Source organism: Mya arenaria, chromosome 8, assembly GCF_026914265.1.
Source record: "Mya arenaria isolate MELC-2E11 chromosome 8, ASM2691426v1".
In the NCBI taxonomy this organism is placed as follows: Eukaryota; Metazoa; Mollusca; class Bivalvia; order Myida; family Myidae; genus Mya; species Mya arenaria.
In genome coordinates, this window is record NC_069129.1 from 50,162,999 (window position 1) to 50,185,337 (window position 22,339).

The 22,339-nt window shown below is 34.2% G+C and overlaps 1 protein-coding gene across 1 annotated transcript; it reads right to left on the minus strand.

The window, feature by feature from the left end:
- Window positions 1-8,632: 8,632 nt before the first annotated feature.
- On the minus strand, window positions 8,633-17,157 carry LOC128244328 (CCN family member 4-like). The gene is made up of 9 exons (XM_052962343.1): window positions 17,028-17,157; window positions 15,577-15,600; window positions 14,594-14,704; window positions 13,570-13,605; window positions 13,225-13,242; window positions 12,617-12,730; window positions 10,383-10,418; window positions 9,942-10,053; window positions 8,633-8,812 (listed from the first exon to the last, which is right to left on the minus strand). Exons 1-9 carry the CDS (start codon window positions 17,155-17,157, stop codon window positions 8,686-8,688), a joined length of 708 nt encoding a protein of 235 aa, XP_052818303.1. The 3' UTR covers window positions 8,633-8,685.
- Window positions 17,158-22,339: the final 5,182 nt, after the last annotated feature.

Consider the following 22,339-nt stretch of genomic DNA (forward strand, 5'->3'; position numbering starts at 1 on the left):
TTTTTAAAAATTTAAGAAAGCAAAATGAGACAGGATTTTGGCATAATTCTAGGAAAATTCGTAATTTGGTAAACAAAGAAAGGCGTACATCTGTCAGACAATATTTTATTGAAAGGTGCTCAGGTGGTAGCAAAAGCAAAGATTTTTAATTAAGCCATTTTTGACAAATAAAGGAACTATACGTATGTAATAAAACACTTTTTTATTAGGAAATGACAGTCTAGTCACTGACCAGAAGGAAATATGCATTATTTTCAATGGTTTCTATGTAAATGTAGCTAAGAATATTGGAGACAACAGTTTAATTTTTTATGAAAACCACTCTAGTATTAGAAAAAAAATGATTCAATAGTGGAGGAAAAGAATAGAAATATGAGTTCTAAACCAAAAAACGACAACTTTGTTTTGAAACAGTTAAATAGCATGAATGTCAAGAAAGCCACCGGTTACGATAATATTTCGGTCAAAATTAACCAGTCCGGTTATAGCAAGTCCACTGTCTAATCATGTAAATAGATCATTTAATTTAATTTTTCCAGATAGTATGAAAATTTCCCAAGATGTACCAATCCACAAAAAAATAGTACCTTAGATAATGGAAACTATCGCCCTGTAAGCATTCTTTCAATAGCATCAAAGATATGACACCCGGCTGCTAGAACATTTAGACAGCATTTTATTCCGATGTAAGCTGTCTTTTGACCAGGTCAAGGGTGCAGTACTTCCCTTCTAAAAATTGCCGAAGACCACGTGTTATCTGGCAGCTGTGTTCATGGACCTCTCAAAGGCCTTTGATTGCTTATCACACAATCTACTTATCCTGAAATATAAGCATTAGGGTTTGTCTGATTCAGCCTTTAAACTAGTAAACAGATGTCTGTCTGAACGAAAACAGTGTGTTAAAATAAGTGATACTTTTAGCACTTTCAAATTAATACAAAAGGTGTTCGTCAGGGTTCAATTTTTGGTCCTTTATTCTTCAACTTATTTATAAATGATATTTTTTGAGTTTGTATAACACAGTGATCTTTATAACTATGTAGATGACATTCCCTTATTCTTTAAAAGTAGAAATCCTGATATTGTTAAAGCTCTAGAAATTGACAGTTTAAGCTTCATCAAATGGTTTGTTTAAAATTATATGAATGCAAACCCCGAAGAGTTTCAAGCAATTGCCATTTGCAAGAAGACTCATCAATTAGATATCTCCCTAATAATAAATTGAAACATTATGTTCATTTTTTAAGACTACAACTGCTTGTATACAATGGGTAAAATTAGTTGAAAATTATTTGACATTGGACTTGATTTACCTTTTGGTCTTTCTTATGATATTGCTCATGGTAGCTGTAAAGACTATTGTATTGGAAACAGAGTTTGTGAAACACTTCTTTTTGATTTGTGACATTTCAATAATTTGAATGACAATAAATATGCATATTTTATATGCGATGATTTAAAGAGTAGAGTTTGTGAAAAAAAAACTATTTTGTTGTAAATGGCAGTATCCACTTTTGTTTTAAAAGATATTATGCCATGTATGTATATAAATGTAAGTATGAACAAGATGAAAATTTACCAAGAAGCAATTCAGATAAGTATGTTAATGATAAAAAATGCGTGTTACTCTTAGTATAGTTGTTTTTGATATTTGATGAGTTTTATTGAAAAAGAAAAAAAAATGAAAATATAGCATTTACATACAAAGACATTTTACACTACATTGGCCTACAACCAATAGTAAGCTACGCCACATATTTGCACTCCGTGTGACGTCACACATATCTCGGCATACAAGACTGACCAGGCAAAGAAGATATTTTATGAATGAAAGCTATTTAGAAAAAAATCATACGCGGTTAAAGAATTCATGTCATGTTATATTTCTTAAAAATTGCTTTTATGTTTCAAATGATTTTTTCAGCAGCGATTATGCTATTGTATTTGTTTGAGTTAATTATTCGGATAACAAGCCTCTAGAATCGTGATCAGCCTACAAAACACATTAGAAAGAGGTTTAACCCATAATATTGTCATCAACTCAAGTACTTCTGTGGGAATCAAGTGTATTTAAACAGTGCAATATGGGAAACGCTTTTTTTTAGATTTTTTTTATTTTATTTTTTATCAGAAGGCCATATTTATGCTGAAATAGCGATTGTAGTCTCTGGATATCTATTTTACCATGATTCATTCTGAACAATAAGTTTCAGATATACAATGGAGTCATCGAGAGGTTTGTATTTCTTTTTCCAAAAAGGTATCCTTCTCTCAGAGTCAAATGTTTAATTCATAATTATTTCCTTTATCTCCAAAGTGACGAAAGCTTACAGCTTACAGAATCACACTCGAGACCATTTTTTGGGTAGAAACAAATACTGATTAGAGATTTCCTGCTGGAGATTGAGCCCTCAACATCTTGGGGGAGAGGCAGACACCTTATTACTAGACCTTATTTACACAGTACTGAGAGTTTTGTTGGCCAAAATAAAGGAGTATGTGCAAGCTAATTATGCAGTTATGATTTCTTGAAATATCTAGTTTTGATTCTAGATGTTTAAAAACGAATTGGACTTAAGTGGTCAAAGGCTATGATCATGCTTTACCTGATGATTGGGTCCTTTTCCTCCATGAGGGAGGTGTCGTTCTGATGGTTGAAGAGACGCTTTCTGTCTATCAGGTACCTTCTCAAGTCACATGACTCGCTCAGAATCCTGCATTTATCAACATGATCGTGTGGTTTTGGAGTAAAGCAATTCAACTCCCGTATCATTAACGTGCCGCGGAATTTTTTTTTTATCTTAAAATTTAAAAAAAACGATTTTGTGGTATATATTCGTCAAAAATGTATACGTCAACATAACATTCTAGATAACCGTCAACAAAACATACTAGATTTACGGGAAGGATTCGGATAGAAAATGTAAGGGTTTTCGGTACGCACTTAGGTATTGGGTTGCAACCTCATTGCGTACAATAAGTAATCTAAGTGTTTTCTTTGTCATAGAAAACGGTTGCATTTTTCATACAAACCATACAATTACATTCAAATTTCTAGATGCGCCACGTGAAGCAGCTTGAGGACAAAATAAAACAATGCTTCGGTAGTAAGAACAGATAATAGGTATAAAAGTTCCATGGCGGTAAAAAGTTGATGTTATGTTGGCGTATATATATATAGGATGTTATGTTGACGTATATCAGGTATGTTTTATTGAAGTATATCTAGTATATTATGTTGATGTATATCAGGTATGTGATGTTAACGTTTATCTAGTATGTTATGTTGCTGTATATGAGGTATGTAATGTTGACGTATATCTAGTATGTTATGTTGACGTACATTTAGTATGTAATGTTGAATTATATCAGGTATTTTATGTTGACGTACATGTATTATGTTATGTTGAATTATATCAGGTATGTTATGTTGACGTACTTTACTATGTTATGTTAAATGACATCAGGTATGTTATGTTGGCATACATGTAGTATGTTATGTTGAATAATATCAGGTATTTTAAGTTGACGTAGATTTAGTATGATATGTTGAATGATATCAGGTATGTCATGTTGACGTGTATCTAGTAGGGTATATTGATGTTCATATATAGTATGTTTTGTTGACGTACATATAGTATGTTATGTTGAATTATATCAGGTATGTTATGTTGACGTATATCAGCTATGGTATGTGGACTTGATTTAAGTATGTTAATATGTTGAATTATATCAGGTAAGTTATGTTGAATTATATCTGGTATGTTATGTTGATGTATATCTAGTATGTTATGTTGACGTTTATCTAGTTTGTTATATTGATGTATATCTGGTATGTTATGTTGGTGTTCATCTTATATGTAATGTTGACGTAAATCTAGTATGTCTTGTTGACGGTTATCTAGTATGTTATGTTGACGTATAAATTTTTGACGAAGATATACCACAAAATCGTTTTTTAAATCTTTAAGAAGAAAAACAAAGTTAGGCGACATGTTAACAATACGTGAGTTCAATTGTTATGAACTCCACAACCACACGATCATGTTGATAAATGCAGGTTTCATAGGGGAAAAGGACCCAATCATCAGGTAAAGCATGATCAAAGCCCTTGACCACTTTAGTCATGACTGCATTATAAGCTAGCTCATAATCCTTGATTTTGCCCAACAAAACTCTCAGTACTGTATAAATTAGGGTGAGTGCTCTAGTGATCTGATAAGACATGTAGGCAATAAGATTAAGATCAATTAACAGAGGATGTGTACAAATACACGGTTTAAGGGGAGGGGTTACTTATAGAGGGCTTAAACCAGGGCTTTTATCACACGAGAGAAATCTTAGAAGATCGAACAGCCAGGTGGAGTTTGACATATTTCTACATTTTCTGGATAGATAAGAAGTTTGTTCAAATCATAATGTTGGCCTCTAGGAACCAAGAAGAACTTTTCAAAGTGCATGCTGATTGTCGAGGCTTTGATTACGTTCACAAGCTTCGTGCATTGGTAATAACACTTGTTGACCCGGAAAAGATGGAACTGATTGATCTGCAAGGTACCCTGTTGAAAACTTTCTCATTTCATAACGGTGAGGCTATTTTTCTGCGTCAGCATTATGTATGCTGTTCGAATACGGAAGATCTCGTGTTCGTCTCTGATACTATAAAGAATACGGTCACAAAACTGTCTTTAGCTGGCGACGTGTTAGGTGTATACAGTGATAGAGAAATGACAGAGCCTGAAAGTATTTGTTCCACGAGTAATGACGCTTTGTTGTAAACAATTATACATGTGTAGTAAGAATCTGATACAGCTTGTGTCTAAAACCTCGAAAATATTCTTACTGATATGGACGGCATAGAAGGTGTCCAAACTATGCATTTTGATCTTAAAAACTGTAAAATCTATGTAGCTTTATTCAAAAACAACGTGAAAGTTTTCACACCGTTAGGAAAATAAATTAATGTTTATCTCAAACGCGATTCGAATAATAATACCAGAATTGATAACGTCGAATCTAAATTATATGCTTGCTGGCACCTAGCAATAAAATAATCCATCACCACTAAGATCTTTGTAGTTGTTCATACATAGAAAACAACATGAAAGTAGGGGATGATGACATTGCAAAATACACATCTGCCTGCTCAGCACAGCATATCAAAACGATTAAAACGATTTTCCGACCTACCTTCTCTATTTCTTGGGGCATAAACCCCGTAACAAACATAATTGTTTTAGGAATTAAGAATGTTAATTTAAGGAGATTTTTTTTAATTTTGCAATTTTTTCATAAGTATTGACCGAATTCCTAGCCGCTGAATCGTCCATGTTTTTTATAGTAACAAATGTTAATGTCATTTATATAACAATACCACTGGTATACTTTTTTGGTAATGTCTAAGAGAACATTTCCTTAATGTATGTTGCATGTTCACGTCCTATAAAGCATTTGCATTCAGATATAAACCCGTAATTTAGAAAATTTGGGAATAAATAACAAAGAATTGAAATACATTTTTTATTTACAAAGTTTGGGATTCATACGTACGCAGAAAAAAGTGCTGTATACATGTTATACGGTTACGTATGGTAATAGTGTTAAATAGAGCATAAGAAGGTGAGAGAGCCGACGTATTTTTAAATGATATCAATACAATTACTTCAACACACATATTATAACAGCGCCTTTTTATTTACTACATCTTTGGTCTAGTACAAAGCATTACATCAAGTAAAACATACTATTTTACACAAGTTAGACGGCATTGTGCAATGTCTTGAATTACAAAATGTAAAAATGCATAATGTAATATTGGTCAATGTTGACAAAGGTACATTTCCAAACCAGTAAAAGAAAGCTACAGCATAACAACACACAATAAATCTCGTATGTACCATTTCGAATAACAACAGTTTACCCTTAATACTCATACAATTTATATTTCTTATCAGTTTCCATCTTTGGCATCATGCGTTGAACTTTAAAATTTTGCGATGTTGCAAATGAACCCTTGTCTTAAAAGACCCCGAGAGGCACACATTTAACATTGAAACCACACGTTGTTATTCGTAAAACGTCTGTGTTTTTTCCATATAACAGAAACTTCCCATTTTCGGCCTGTATAACTGCTTGCACAGGAGACACATGTCCTGCCCGAGCTCGAAGTATTGTATCACCGATTCTCCACGCGTGGCTAATTGTATGCTTTACAGCATACTTTTCGACTTCGTCTTTTTTTAAATGCGACATAACAACTCCGCCACTACAACCCATTTCTACACATACGTCTCTGAAGTGATTTTTCAAGTCTTTTAGAACTACATTGTACGTCTAATACCACAGCCGGCCTTTCGCCCCAACTCAGCACCATCATCCAGGCAATTCATCCCTACTATCTCTACTGTCATAATTGCAACGCTTCGTTTACCACCTACCGTTGTATTCCGACTATTTCCGTTAGAGTACGTGTAATCATCTATGTAAGAAATGTCTTGATTTCATTTTACATGAGTTTGACAAGGATTTTCCAGAGCTGCTGTTGATAAGTAATAACTTTCAACGTCATACACGTCTTGCAAACATTGCAATGCGCCGCTCGTTTCGTTACCTGAAATCAACTTTTCGTTATATATCAGCGGAGCCCGATTAGAATTAGTGGTACAATCAAATCGTTGTCGGAATCAACTATTTTAAGAAATCGTTTTGTTGATACAACTCGTATTTTCTAGCCGTTTCGTAGTGGTTGCAGGGCAATCAATTTACCAATATGCGAATTGAGACCACCGCCACTAGCTCCGATTTCAAGGCAAAGCCATATCAGATTCCGACAAAATCCATGCTCCGGATTTTTTTTATGTATATAAGGTTCTTCTATAGTAATACAATTTTCTACCTCAGACAATTCAACACCAGATGTAGAATACTTTTGCTTTTCGCTCTGTTGTTCACTTGTTTTGTCCAATAAAGTTTTCATTGGTGTGTCTGTTATAACCAGTTCATGAAGGTTAACCATTGTTGTTTTCTAAGATAGTGGTATACCCTTTTATGGGGCGATTTGGTACAGAAACCCGGTGCCTAAAAAGAAAGTTGTAAAAACAAGTCTTGTTACAAACCTACCGTTCCTTGAGATGTTAGTAGAAACAAAAACTTTTTTTGGCCTAATCGGCCGATTCATAGAAGTATACTTTATAAGTTAAACATTCCACTAGCTCAGCGCATGACCTGTGCCCTGTATTTGAATAGGTCGCTTGCTAAATACAATAAAAAATATAAAGATTTATTGTCCGACCGAATATAATATGAAAAGGTTTAAAAGGTTAATATTCATGTATATTGCTAAAAGTCAGTCGAACAACAAAGCCGTTTTTGTGTTATCTAGGTGTTATCTAGGTGTTATCTAGTGTTATCTAGGCAGAACCGTATCATTTGCACTAGGAAAAATTACTTGCGTAAACACAGCACTGTTATAGAAGTATGACGCTTACGTTAACACATAATCAACTGATTACTGGCGATTCAACCAATAAATACGGGAAGTAAAAAGTCGATCAATATGGAATTCAAAGTGGAATATTTTGAAAAATACTGTTATTTCATTGGTTCAGAAATTATTCGTGATTCTTAATAACAATTTGACCAAAATAAATTGTTGGCCACTAGTTGTCCAATGAGAAGGCAGTATTTCTCGATTGTTCCAATACATTTATTTCAGTAAATTAGCAGTCAGCCGTAATTGATTTCAATCAGGTGAAGCAGCACTAACTGACCCTGTTTGTGGGTATTGAAACAGTTTATTTGTAGATCACGAAACACTTGTGTCGTATCATATCATTTATTTTGGTACGTATATACTAACTATATTGAACCATTACTAAAGGGTCATTAGTATGCACTTACCAAATAAATGTGCGGAGTGTCTGTCACAATTATTTGAATTTATATTATTTACAGCTGGTAATTGTCAATGTTGATATAGGCTGTTTGAAGATTAGGGACTCATGCACAAAACAGAGTTAAGGGGCTTATTTCAGTTCTGAAATAGTTTCCATTTGAAGACATTTCCTACTACTGAAAATGTCCGGCAAAAAATATTCCTTACACAGGAAAAAAGTGTTCCTTGTACAACAGTTTGAAATTAAACTCTCTTTATCCTGATTTCAGGAATAATGATAAACTACAAGTTTGCAACTTTTTCAATCCCTGGATAATAGATATATGTTTCTTGAAACGTATTCGTTCAAAATGGCTTATTTTTGTAAGGACTTCCACTGCAAACTTTGTTTGGCACATGGAAATGAAGGTCTTCTCAAGCCTATCACGTTCATATATAAAACTGACGATGTTTAATATATAAACCCAAATAAATGTTTGTACATGTTCAAGTGTGCTTTAGAACTGACCAAGTTCGAATAATTCATGTACAATCAAACTGCAATATGTCAAAATCATTGGGACCACGGAAATACTTGGGATACATTCGAGATAGCCGAAAAACAAACCATGTCATACTTAACCAAACACTTTCGAAAAAAGCTCTACATAAACAGAACATTCAGATAACAAAGTTAGACATTAGAGTTTTGCCTGTATTCAAAATGTATTCACAATATTAACAAAAATAAAAAATAGATACAATGTTTGTAACTTTATTCCGTATAAAAACGTAACATTCGTATGCGATTTCTAGTTCGCGACGTAGCCTGGTGGGTACTGGATGTTGTATCCTGTTGGGCAGCTTGGGGTCTGGCAACATTTGCCCGGAGCTGGGGGGTTCAGGTAGCACTTAGAAGGCAGATTCCATGTTAGGCACCTGTGTGCCGGAAAGAATTATCAATAAATAAATACATATAAATATATCTATGTACTAAGACTGCCTCTGGTGACACCGAGAAGGCAGGTTCCATGTAACGCACCTGTTTGTCAGGGAAGAAGTATCGATAAATAAATGCATATAAATATATTTATGTACTACGACTGCCTCTGGTGACACCAAGAAAGCATGTTCCATGTGACGCACCTGTCTCTGTCAGTAAAGAAATACCGATAAATATGTATATATATACATATTTATCGGTATTTCTTTACTGACAGAGACAGGTGCGTCACATGGACTGCCTCTGGTGATATATATATATATATATATATATATATATATATATATATATATGTAACTGTGTGTCGATAAAGAATTATCGATGGACGTATATATCTCGATGTACTAGGACTACCTTTGGTGGCGCTGAGAAGGCACGTTCCATGTACCGCACCTGTGCTTCGGTAAAGAAACACCGCTATATATATATATAATTATTATCTATGTACTACGACTGACTCTGGTGACAGGGAGAAGGCAGGCTCAATTAAACGTACTTGTGTGTCGGTAAAGAAATACCGATAAATATATATATAAATATATCTATGTACTACGACTGCCTCTGGTGACGCCGAGAAGGCATGTTCCATGTAATGCACCTGTCTGTCGGTTAAGCATTGTCGATACATATGTACACATCGATGTACGAGGACTGCATATGCCAATTAAGTCTTTGAGTGCATGTGTACGTTTTATTCTGCCATCTTGTTGCCTTGTGAGATAGATCTTGACTAAATAAATTAATAAGAAAAAATACAGGACTTGCTTTTTTTAAGACAGACACAAGATTTTAGACTCACGTTTTCACATATGTCCCCAAGTTCTCTAAATAGCATAAGCATAGCAGTTTTAAATATCATATTAAATTCAACAAAATAACTTACTTTAAATTTCATTAACTAAAACATAGTTTTTCTTGATTTAAAGTAAAATGGTTTATATAAAAATCTTTAACTGTTACAGTAAAAACGTACACTATTTATCCCACACACAAAGTGAGTAAAGCTTTATCCCGTTATAAGGGACTTAATTTCGAAAAACGGGGCCAGAAAGTGCATATACTTACAGCTCTTGACACTGGTATTTTCCTGATGCTCCATCTACGCAGCTGCAGGTATACTTGCAGGCGTCTTTCCAAGTCTGGCCCTGCTGGTAGACGTTACCGTTGTACACGCATCCTGCAAATGATTGCGACAGTTTCGTTAAATCATACAAACATGTGTTATATGCTTGTTGAACAATTGTTTAAAATCTTGCGTATTCATCCAAAGGTTTTCGTATGGCTAGTTTTTACTATCATATGATATGATTGGCTAATAATGATTGAATTTTAAATATTGGCCAATCAATAAAGTTTTAAGTTTGACCAGCTTAAACAATTAAATAGTTTGTTCTACAATTTTGCGGCGGGTTTGTTTAGAGTTTTAAAAACGTTTTCCATTTTTTTTAGCATAACATTTATATTTCGTCTTATTGTTGAAAAAAAGATCAGAAGAACATAACATACCTTCGGTTATTGTCGAGCCTCGTGTGTTGACAACTCCTGAAATATCACAGTATATTAACTATCGGATGAAGCATAAAGGAGCTTTTTTTGACAGTTTTTCATAAAACGTTTCTAGTGTAGTTATTCAAATTCAGCAGCAAAGCAAGACCAAGTAATTCATTGAGTTTAAGAGTAGATACATTTATGACGTGAGAAAGACACTTTCATGCACATAAATTGAGTTATTCGACATCAGCAGTGGCTTCTTCGTTTTATGTCAGTGAGACAATATATGTTTTGACCGGTGCGAAGTGAAAAAAACCTTTCTTATTATATTTATAAGTTGCTTTTGTAGCCTAAAATTTAGTTTCTACTTGCCGTAAAGAAATATACCGATTTGCCTCCCTTATGTTGCATGTTGTGAACAATGGCTTTTACAGGAAGGGGCGTAAAGTAACCGGATACTACTAGTGTTAATCATAAAGATCCAGGGGTGGTCATGCAAACAACATATAAATGATATATGTCATATATAAGAGACTTAATTTATAAATTAATTAAACAATATTGAGTTAGCGCGTTTTAAAGCATTGTCCATGATCAGTAATTGACTCTGGACTTAATTATAAACTTTTGTCATTTCCATTTAAAGTGGATCTAGAGTATCATCCGGTAGATCACCCGGTAAGATACATGTTGTATTGTTGTTACTTCTAAAACACGCTTCCTTTACAAGCATTTGATGACTAATTTGCTTTCTTGATGCCAACCGGCTTTAAGCTTTAGGTAACAAATAGCTATGCTACCATTTCGCCTGAAACAGCTTAGCAAAGTGCGTTTGCTTAGCATGATGGGTATACAATATGTGTTCATTCGTCAAAGCTTCTCTTGCCATTTTGCTATACAAATCGATTGTTTGTAAAATAATAAGCTTTAAAGTTTTACAGCTGCAGCATACACTTTAAGCTTAATTTGCTTTGCCTATGTCTCTGATTCTACAGCGGCATCATTTTGTATAGACAAGATTGTTCTTCCTACGCGTCTGACATTTGTACATCAGCCATGTAGGCGTCAGGGTCAAAAGACAACTGCCCAGCCCATTGTCAGATGTGTGGTAGGTCAGTCATTGAGATCCTTGTTATGTTGGATATTTCTTGCAATACGTTTTAGTAATAAGTGATTAAAAGTTAAACTAGCATACATTTGTTTGAATAAGTACATAAAATCATATCGTAGGTAGTTTAACGGAATTAGGATATTTCTTTAAAACACTTAAACGAAACTAAAACGAATGCTTAACTTCACTGCTTTACAAACGCTTAGCTTATTGATTATAGCATGTTGCAGGCGGACAAATGAGCTCAGGTAGGCCTTGCTTACACACTTACTGCATATATTTTTGCCGGGATGTCAATGTTGTAACATTCATCGATGCTTTTATTATAAAGATTCACTTTTTAAAACATAGGCTTCGAACTTTTTGCACTTGCTTACTGCAGCGCTTAAACCCTTTCATTTCAACTTGAACGTACAGTTCTTCACATTTGCGCTTTCACCACACATAAATCCAAATACGTTCTACGCATTCTTGCTTATTAAGGCTTTCCTTACGACACGTTTTCCCATGTTCATCATCCTCATCTTTTAACGACAAGCAAGATTTCTCCGGATATGCTGCAGACATTTGTTTGTTGCAGACAAAAGCTTATTAATAAAATAACCTAATTTAAATAAACTACCTACGATAGGACTTGTTGTACTTATTGTTGTGTTAAAAAGTTGCGCAAATTTAATGACAAAAAATTAACCAAAGATTAGTTGAAATTATGTTTGCATTTAAAAAGACATTTCTTCCGACAATACGAGTACGTGTGTATATCAACATGTGCCGGATAATTCAATCAACAATGCCTTGTTGCTTCTTTATAATATCTTTGCAAATAAGAAACTGTTTGAAACAGTGAAATATCATTTTTATTTCACTTATAAATCTTTCACTGGAAAGCATATAGTAAAAAAACTAATTCGTCAGGGTTAAGGAATCGCCACAATGAAAAAGTGGATCAAAATACAAAACTGTCAAATTTTTTATGCTTTTTAAAGGTTCAATTTAAAGCGATATTCTTTCAAACATGTGTTCAGGCCAAGAATTCCTTGAAAAACCGTTGCAAAACAGCTGCACAATTTGGCTTACACACGCATGGAGGAAGAACGCCAAACATTATCAAACAAAGCCACCTAACCAAACAACTCACCACACTTGTTGCAAAACTTGGCACAGTTCTGGGTTACCCACGTGGCATAAACTGCGTTAGTGCACACGGAGGCTCCATAGTCGGCGCAGTTTGTATGGGTGTCCTGACAGCTCCCTGAAGCCGGATCAGACTCAGTTTTATTATAACGTTCCAGAAGTGAGCATTTTAATACATTCCAGCTATGATGCTCAAAGCCTCACCCTGACCGAGACTGTTCAGTGACAGCATTGCCAACATGTTATCTAAGTGTGCATAACACTTGAACAAAATGAAACTCTCACTGTAATGTATTATTTGGTTATAAATGCAGCCAGCCAGTCAGTGACACATAGAATGACAATATAAATAAATCAGAAATGTGTTACTAGACAAACCATTGGTTTGGATATGGTTCTGGTTGACTTTTAATCAAGTTTGTGTGAAACGGCAAAGTCCTGTTTTGAATACATATAAATTGAAGGAATGAGTTATTTCGTAAATATCTCATTGGGCTATTTTAGGTTTAGGATCATTTCACACAGGTATTCCATATCGCCTACACGCAAATACTAATGAGGAGGCATATACCCTATTAATACAGAAAAAAACTAAATACAGAATTAGTTTACCTGTATGAGATGTCATGCCTGCAAATAAAATAACAAAACACATGTACAGAAGATAATATAGTTGGAGTTAAATATTGTACCAACTATGAATTAATTTCGATTTCATTGTGCCTGTAAAAGAAGGTAACTGTAGTATATGTAATAATAGTTTCAAGCATTATTGGTGTTCGCATTTATGTGTGGGACAATGACAATCGAGGATTTCTCAAATGTTTTTTTCTATTAGTTTCACCTATATCGATTTCAAGTCAAGTCAATTCAAGTGACTTATAACATGTTCCTGCTATTAAAAAGGATATAGAAAAAGTGGCGACAAATTTAATATATAGTCATGAAATGTTTTACCTGGTAGTGGTGGTGCTCCGCCCCCGGAAGAAGAGCCTGAAGAGAAACGCAGCGTTAGTTGGTCCACCGCCACCAACTTCATTTTTCTAACACATTCAAGCAATATAACACAGCTCACCAGAATATATAAATATATAATAATGGTATTTTTTAAAAAAGAGAAAAATAAGCATGATCAAAAATAAATATGATATAAATGCGGAAACATTTTTTTTTCATCAATTATTGGCGTTATGGAACAGCGCGAGAAAATACATATTTTTAGGACATGATTTACAGTTTGTTCGGCTTCACCATTCGTAGGGTTCTATATTACGTACGGCACTTTCCGCAGAACTTAGCACAGTTTTGTAATAGCAATAAGGCGTACTCAGTCTTGGAGCTTGGATGGTAGGATTCTACAACACTTACTGCAGTTGGTAGATACCAATGTTGTGTAATCGGCGTTGGAGCCTACTACGAGGGTAGGATTCTACAACAGTTACTTAACTTTCTACAGAACATGGTGCAGTTCGTGGATACTCACGTTGTATACTCGGTATTGGAGCATTCCACGAAGGTGGGATTCTATAACACTTACTGCACTTCCCGCAGAACTTGGCACAGTTCGTGGATACTCACATTGTATACTCGGTATTGGAGCATTCCACGAAGGTAGGATTCTATAACACTTACTGCACTTCCCGCCGAACTTGGCACAGTTCGTGGATACCCACATTGTGTAATCGATGTTGGAGCGTACCACGAGGGCAGGACTCTATAACAATTACTGCACTTCCCTCAGAAGTAATCGATGTTTGAGCGTAACACGAGGGCAGGACTCTATAGCACTTACTGCACTTCCTCCAGAACTTGGCGCAGTTCGTGGTTACTCACGTTGTATAATCGATGTTGGAGCGTACCACGAGTGCAGGACTCTATAACACTTACAGTTCCTCCCTCAGACTTGGCGCAGTTCGTGGTTACTCACGTTGTATAATCGGCGTTGGAGCGTACCACGAGGGTAGGATCAAATAACACTTACTGCACTTTCCGCAGAACTTTGCACAGTTCGTGGTTACCCACATTGCGTAACCGGCGTTCGAGCATACCGACAATGTGTAGTCAGCACAGTTGCTCAAAGCGTCCGTGCACGCTGTAAAATATTTAGATTCAAACAAATTCAACGTTACGTCATTTCGGAAATAATGTCGTTTAAACCGTTTCCCAACTGTGCGTGCGCTGTCGTTTGCTTTAGAAGTGAGAGCGGGCTTCATTTAAAATACATTGACACATTGTTATTCCACTTTTTGAAACTATCATTTTTATTTCACTTATAAATCTTTTACTGGAAAACATATAGTAAAAAAAAAACTAATTCGTCTGGGTTAAAGAATCGCCACAATGAAAAAGTGGATCAAAATACAAAACTGTCAAATTGTTTATGCTTTTTAAAGGTTAATCTAAAGCGATATTCTTTCAGACATGTTTTCAGGCCAAGAATTCCTTAAAAAATCGTTGCAAAACAGCTGCAGGAAGATACAAAATATTCATCAAATTATGGCTACATCAACATCGCTATTAGAGAATGTAAACTAAAGATAGTTATTATTTTCAGATATGAGTTCAATCAGTTATATGTTCGTTAAAATTTATTTCACATCAAATGCACTGAAGTTACTTGGCAAATAGTGTAAAAAGCACTTAGAAAGGACCTTGTAAACAACACATTCGATAAGAAATTAGAAAAAGGTTGAGATATATTTATATCAGTATAAAGGAGCGTTTGTGGAATTTATTACCAGTCCCTCAGTTCATGTTGAGATTTAAGGTGTTATTACTGCTTGTAATAATTTTGTATATGCAGCTATTGTGTCCTGAGGTAGGGCGATCATATGAACAAGGCAATGCTAAACCTGAGGAATTACAATTAACATCCGTTGGTATGCAGTTCATTAGTTTTTGTCTTTCAATCAGTTACTTGCAAATTTATTATAAATGAAACATGGAATATAATAACTATCTTACCGTTACCGCTGCTTGAGACGCCGCCTGAAAAAGAAGATCAATAAATTAGGCCACACCGTACAGCTACCAATTTTAATCAGAAGTATGCTCATGTTTCGTAATACGTCTTACAATTAAACTTGTCTTCATGTAGCGTGTACACGTATTTAAGGTATCCGACCAACAAATATGTTTAGAAATACGTCTTACAATTAAACTTGTCTTCATGTAGCGTGTACACGTATTTAAGGTATCCGACCAACAAATATGTTTAGAAATACGTCTTACAATTAAACTTGTTTTCATGTAGCGTGTACACGTATTTAAGGTATCCGACCAACAAATATGTTTAGAAATACGTCTTACAATTAAACTTGTCTTCATGTAGCGTGTACACGTATTTAAGGTATCCGACCAACAAATATGTTTAGAAATACGTCTTACAATTAAACTTGTCTTCATGTAGCGTGTACACGTATTTAAGGTATCCGACCAACAAATATGTTTAGAAATACGTCTTACAATTAAACTGGTCTACATGTATCATGTACACATGTTTAAGGTATCCGACCAACAAAAATGTTTAGAAATACGTCTTACAAAAAGACTGGTCTACATGTATCATGTACATATATTTAAGGTATCCGACCAATAAATATGTTTAGAAATACTTCTTACAATAAGACTGGTCTACATGTATCATGTACACATATTTAAGGTATCCGACAAACAAATATGTGAATATTGGATGCCTATTGGCATCATAACATTGTTGATTTTATTTTAAAGAGTTTTGTGTGTGGTAAATGAAAATGTTATAAAAGTACTGAAAATAATATATCAAACCAGTTGTCTTGACCTTCATAATTACAAGAGGACATTTTACGTTCAAATTTAGATAAATCAAGAGCAAATATAAAAAAAGAAAACTGTAATAACTTTATGTATCAATTACTTTTGGTAATGTATTTTACATATTTGTACTCAGCTTTCAAATGATACCAACATAATCATCAGACATTAGCATTTCACATTAAGGATAAAGAAGCTATCATAAAACTAGCTTATTTGTGGAATACCTTATTCATATTTAAAAAAAGCATTAATCTATTTTTAATTGACAGTCTAGCATTGGCAATATACGAGTGTGTATGAAAATCAGTCTGGCGAGGCTTTTGTGAGTTTTGCTATAAAGTTGTCACAACAATAGCGAATCATACCTCGTTTGTGTACTTATAAGTGTATTAACACTCATACTTTGCAGCTATGTTAAAAACTCGCTAATACTGCATAAGTTCCTCGTGCTACCGTACACGTTACACTAAACTTGTACAATATTCACAAATCTGAAGGACGCAGTGTACACACATTAGCCTACAAGTACAAGTATAGGAAGTGTTTTGCAACAACCCCATTCCATTGGCTCGTTGGGAGCACAAAAGACGGGATAAACGAGTAAATTATTATCTTACTGCAGAAAGCACAGCAGTTGTCTGTGACCCATTCAGAGTATTGCGGGTCAGTGCACACAGACCTGGCGTAACTGTCGCAGTTGGCGACCTTGTCGGTACATGCCCCTCCTGAATAATCATTTAAGTACATGTTATTAAATAACACTATTATACACACACGGACTTTGTGTAACTGGCGCAATCGGCACTCTCTTCAATGCATATCCCGCCTTAACAATCATTTAAGTACATGCTACTAAACAACAACAATACACACACACATACAGAGATTGTGTAACTGGCGCTATCGGCGATAACTGCAGTGAATATCCCGCCTAAACAATATTTTAAGTACATGTTATTAAATAACAATATTCTACACACACTGACTTGGAGTAACTGGTGAACTCGGCGATTTTTTTTCAGTGCATACCCCGTCTTAACAATATTTTAAGTGCATGCTATTAAAACACTATTGTACACACACAGACATCGTGTAATTGGCGCAATCGGCAATCTCTTCAGTGCATACTCCGAATAATCAATCTATTAAGTACATATAATTAGATAACAACATTATAAACACAAAGACATGTGCAGTTTGGGATTATTTCAGTGCATATACCTCGTCTATCATTCAAAACAAAAATAAATAAAACAACAAAATCCTAAAATCTGTTACATGTTCTAGACATTAACCATTCAGAGTGAATAACATTTATATGCCAGCAAAAGAGAAAAACAACATTTTTACACTGGCTGAAATTAATTAATATCTTTTGATAATTTTCATTCCGGCTTGAAAAGGTCAAAAATTGGATATAGTGCTGGTTACATGCCCAAAAAATTATGGGTCGTTAGATAGGGTTTCTGTTAAATATGGCATGTAAATTTATCGTCAAATGGGCATGTTCGTTGTAATAAGGAGAAAAGAACTTATGCATCGTTTGGTGGTGAACAAAATCTAGTGGTGAAACTAGAAAATGCCATATTTTCGGACTAAAAACATTCGGATACCGCGTTTTTTTTTCGCAAGATTTTGATTTTGAAATTAATCAAAGTTACTTATAATAATCCTCGTTTGTAAAAGAAAATTCCATTGAACTCATATCATATTCAGTCATAAGTGGGCAATTGTATCACAAGGGAATATACTTTTCTTATAATTTAGAAACAATAAGAAAAGACATAACCATTACTCTACTGCCTCATTCTCTGTTATCAACTTGATCACAACTGACTACTGTCGTTGAAAATTGCATGTTTGTGTACAATATCATATGTATAACTACGCCATCAACGATGTTTGTATATGTTTAAAATGCAAAAACATCTGTAATTTTGCAGACAGAAAATGTATGAATCCATTTATTCTGTGGATTTTATAATACAAAATATGAAAAATAATATGTTGGGAAACATGTAGTTTCAATAAGCGCTGGAATGATTCTATTTTGCCAATGTAAAAAGAAGAAACGTTCAGATTGGTTTACAGAGGAAATATGAGAGACATTTATAGTAAACACACATATTCTTATCCGTTGAACCTCCAAACAGAACATAGATACCATTTTATCAAAAGGAAAATGAATAGAAGCATCTGTTAAATATATGGTATCATCTCCATAATAAGAGCAATACTCACTTATCAAAATGAAAGTAATAAGTCCAATTGTCTTCTTTTTTTAAATCACTGTTAATAGTTAAGCATTAATTTGTTCCCTTTTTTAAACATATAAGTCTATTAACCTTTCGAAACTAAAACGTGAAAAAATGATAAAAAAACCCACTCAATTGATCAGTAACGGTAGATATATACAACTCCTTATCTTAAAAAGTAGTTGTTGACATTTAGTTTTCTCCTAAATGAAATGCTGGTGAACACTAAACATACAGCAAATTGACCTGATACAGCCAAATCAAACATAAATTTAATATTTGTCTTTTGTTTTCTGACTACAGTATTTTCAATCTCCTGAATCCTTGCAACCGATGACAGGATTTGATTTTCGCACATGCGCGTGGTTGTAAAGCAAACACTGCTGATTTTGTCATTAGAATTAAGTTTAATGGTAACCTGTCTCACACGTGTTTTCCGTGTATCCCTGCATACATTGGCAGTAGAAGGTGCTACCGCCCTAACAACATTACGCGTGCCTACACGGGTTCGGCTTACATAGATCCGGTAATATTGCAGCTTTAGCATTAATGAATATGTGTGCAAAAATGTTATGATGTACACAATGAAAAAACACATATAATAATCTGAATGAAAGCAATTGTATTTGAAACTTTAATCTTGTTGATTATATTCGTAAGATCATTTGAATCCGAAAACATAACTGTTCCATATGTAAATATGTGGATAACATACTTTACCTCGGACGTGAATACCTGGCCCCAGTATCACGAAAATACTTAAGTCAAATCTCAATCTCATTCTCAACTCATTTTTCCACATTACAGTATGACAACATTAATAACTACTAACGTTTTACTATTTTTAAAGCACATTCTTACATGCATTATGTTGATTAACATGATTGCTCAATATTCTTAAAAAAACGTCTACAGCACAAATTGTACTTGAGTAAAACTCAAAAATAATAACTGGATTCAAGTACAATTTTTGCTCTCATTTTTTTCTATAAAATATTGACCATTTTTTTCATCAACATTATAAATGAGAAAATGCGATTTAAAAAAGAGTAAATTTACAATTTTGAATCATATGATGCTGTAATTTGATAAAACGATTTGAGACTGAGATTGAGATTTGACTTGAGTATTTTCGTGATATCGGGGCCTGCAAAATGCTTTTAAGGAGCGTCCACACATGATTTATCCAGAGAAAACGTGTATTTTCAATGTAAATGCATTACAAACCGTAACATTATGTTGTATTCATACGAGATTTCCGTATTTAACAATTCATATAGTGTGACATCATACATATCAACAAAATATTCATCAAATTATGGCTACATCAACATCGCTATTAGAGAATGTAAACTAAAGATAGTTATTATTTTCAGATATGAGTTCAATCAGTTATATGTTCGTTAAAATTTATTTCACATCAAATGCACTGAAGTTACTTGGCAAATAGTGTAAACAGCACTTAGAAAGGACCTTGTTAACAACACATTCGATAAGAAATTAGAAAAAGGTTGAGATATATTTATATCAGTATAAAGGAGCGTTTGTGGAATTTATTACCAGTCCCTCAGTTCATGTTGAGATTTAAGGTGTTATTACTGCTTGTAATAATTTTGTATATGCAGCTATTGTGTCCTGAGGTAGGGCGATCAAATGAACAAGGCAATGCTAAACCTGAGGAATTACAATTAACATCAGTTGGTATGCAGTTCATTAGTTTTTGTCTTTCAATCAGTCACTTGCAAATTTATTATAAATAAAACATGGAATATAATAACTATCTTACCGTTACCGCTGCTTGAGACGCCGCTTGAAAAAGAAGATCAATAAATTAGGCCACACCGTACAGCTACCAATTTTAATCAGCAGTATGCTCATGTTTCGTAATACGTCTTACAATTAAACTTGTCTTCATGTAGCGTGTACACGTATTTAAGGTATCCGACCAACAAATATGTTTAGAAATACGTCTTACAATAAGACTGGTCTACATGTATCATGTACACATGTTTAAGGTATCCGACCAACAAATATGTTTAGAAATACGTCTTACAATTAAACTGGTCTACATGTATCATGTACACATGTTTAAGGTATCCGACCAACAAATATGTTTAGAAATACGTCTTACAATAAGACTGGTCTACATGTATCATGTACATATATTTAAGGTATCCGACCAATAAATATGTTTAGAAATACTTCTTACAATAAGACTGGTCTACATGTATCATGTACACATATTTAAGGTATCCGGCAAACAAATATGTGAATATTGGATGCCTGTTGGCATCATAACATTGTTGATTTTATTTTAAAGAGTTTTAAATAAAAATGTTATAAAAGTACTGAAAATAATATATCAAACCAGTTGTCTTGACCTTCATAATTACAAAAGAGGACATTTTACGTTCAAATTTAGATAAATCAAGAGCAAATATAAAAAAAGAAAACTGTAATAACTTTATGTATCAATTACTTTTGGTAATGTATTTTACATATTTGTACTCAGCCTTCAAATGATACCAACATAATCATCAGACATTAGCATTTAACATTAAGGATAAAGAAGCTATCATAAAACTAGCTTATTTGTGGAATACCTTATTCATATTTAAAAAAAAGCATGAATCTATTTTTAATTGACAGTCTAGCATTGGCAATATACGAGTGTGTATGAAAATCAGTCTGGCGAGGCTTTTGTGAGTTTTGCTATAAAGTTGTCACAACAATAGCGAATCATACCTCGTTTGTGTACTTATAAGTGTATTAACACGCATACTTTGCAGCTATGTTAAAAACTCGTTAATACTGCATAAGTTCCTCGTGCTACCGTACACGTTACACTAAACTTGTACAATATTCACAAATCTGAAGGACGCAGTGTACACACATTAGCCTACAAGTACAAGTATAGGAAGTGTTTTGCAACAACTCCATTCCACTGGCTCGTTGGGAGCACAAAAGACGGGATAAACGAGTAAATTATTATCTTACTGCAGAAAGCACAGCAGTTGTCTGTGACCCATTCAGAGTATTGCGGGTCAGTGCACACAGACCTGGCGTAACTGTCGCAGTTGGCGACCTTGTCGGTACATGCCCCTCCTGAATAATCATTTAAGTACATGTTATTAAATAACACTATTATACACACACGGACTTTGTGTAACTGGCGCAATCGGCACTCTCTTCAATGCATATCCCGCCTTAACAATCATTTAAGTACATGCTACTAAACAACAACAATACACACACACACAGACATTGTGTAACTGGCGCTATCGGCGATAACTGCAGTGAATATCCCGCCTAAACAATATTTTAAGTACATGTTATTAAATAACAACATTCTACACACACTGACTTGGAGTAACTGGTGAAATCGGCGATTTTTTTCCAGTGCATACCCCGTCTTAACAATATTTTAAGTACATGCTATTAAAACACTATTGTACACACACAGACATCGTGTAATTGGCGCAATCGGCAATCTCTTCAGTGCATACTCCGAATAATCAATCTATTAAGTACATGTAATTAGATAACAACATTATAAACACAAAGACATGTGCAGTTTAGGATTATTTTAGTGCATATACCTCGTCTATCATTCAAAACAAAAATAAATAAAACAACAAAATCCTAAAATCTGTTACATGTTCTGGACATTAACC

What these genes read in the sequence shown, in the direction of transcription:
- LOC128244328 (XM_052962343.1), bottom strand. Translation starts at nt 17,157, where the DNA reads ATGTACTTAAATGATTATTCAGGAGGGGCATGTACCGACAAGGTCGCC. An exon ending in AAAGTTCTGCGGAAAGTGCA is followed by an intron (nt 13,606 to 14,593) that starts GTAAGTGTTATT and finishes GTTTCTCTTCAG; the next exon opens with GCTCTTCTTCCGGGGGCGGA. An exon ending in AAATACCAGTGTCAAGAGCT is followed by an intron (nt 8,813 to 9,941) that starts GTAAGTATATGC and finishes TCCGGCACACAG; the next exon opens with GTGCCTAACATGGAATCTGC.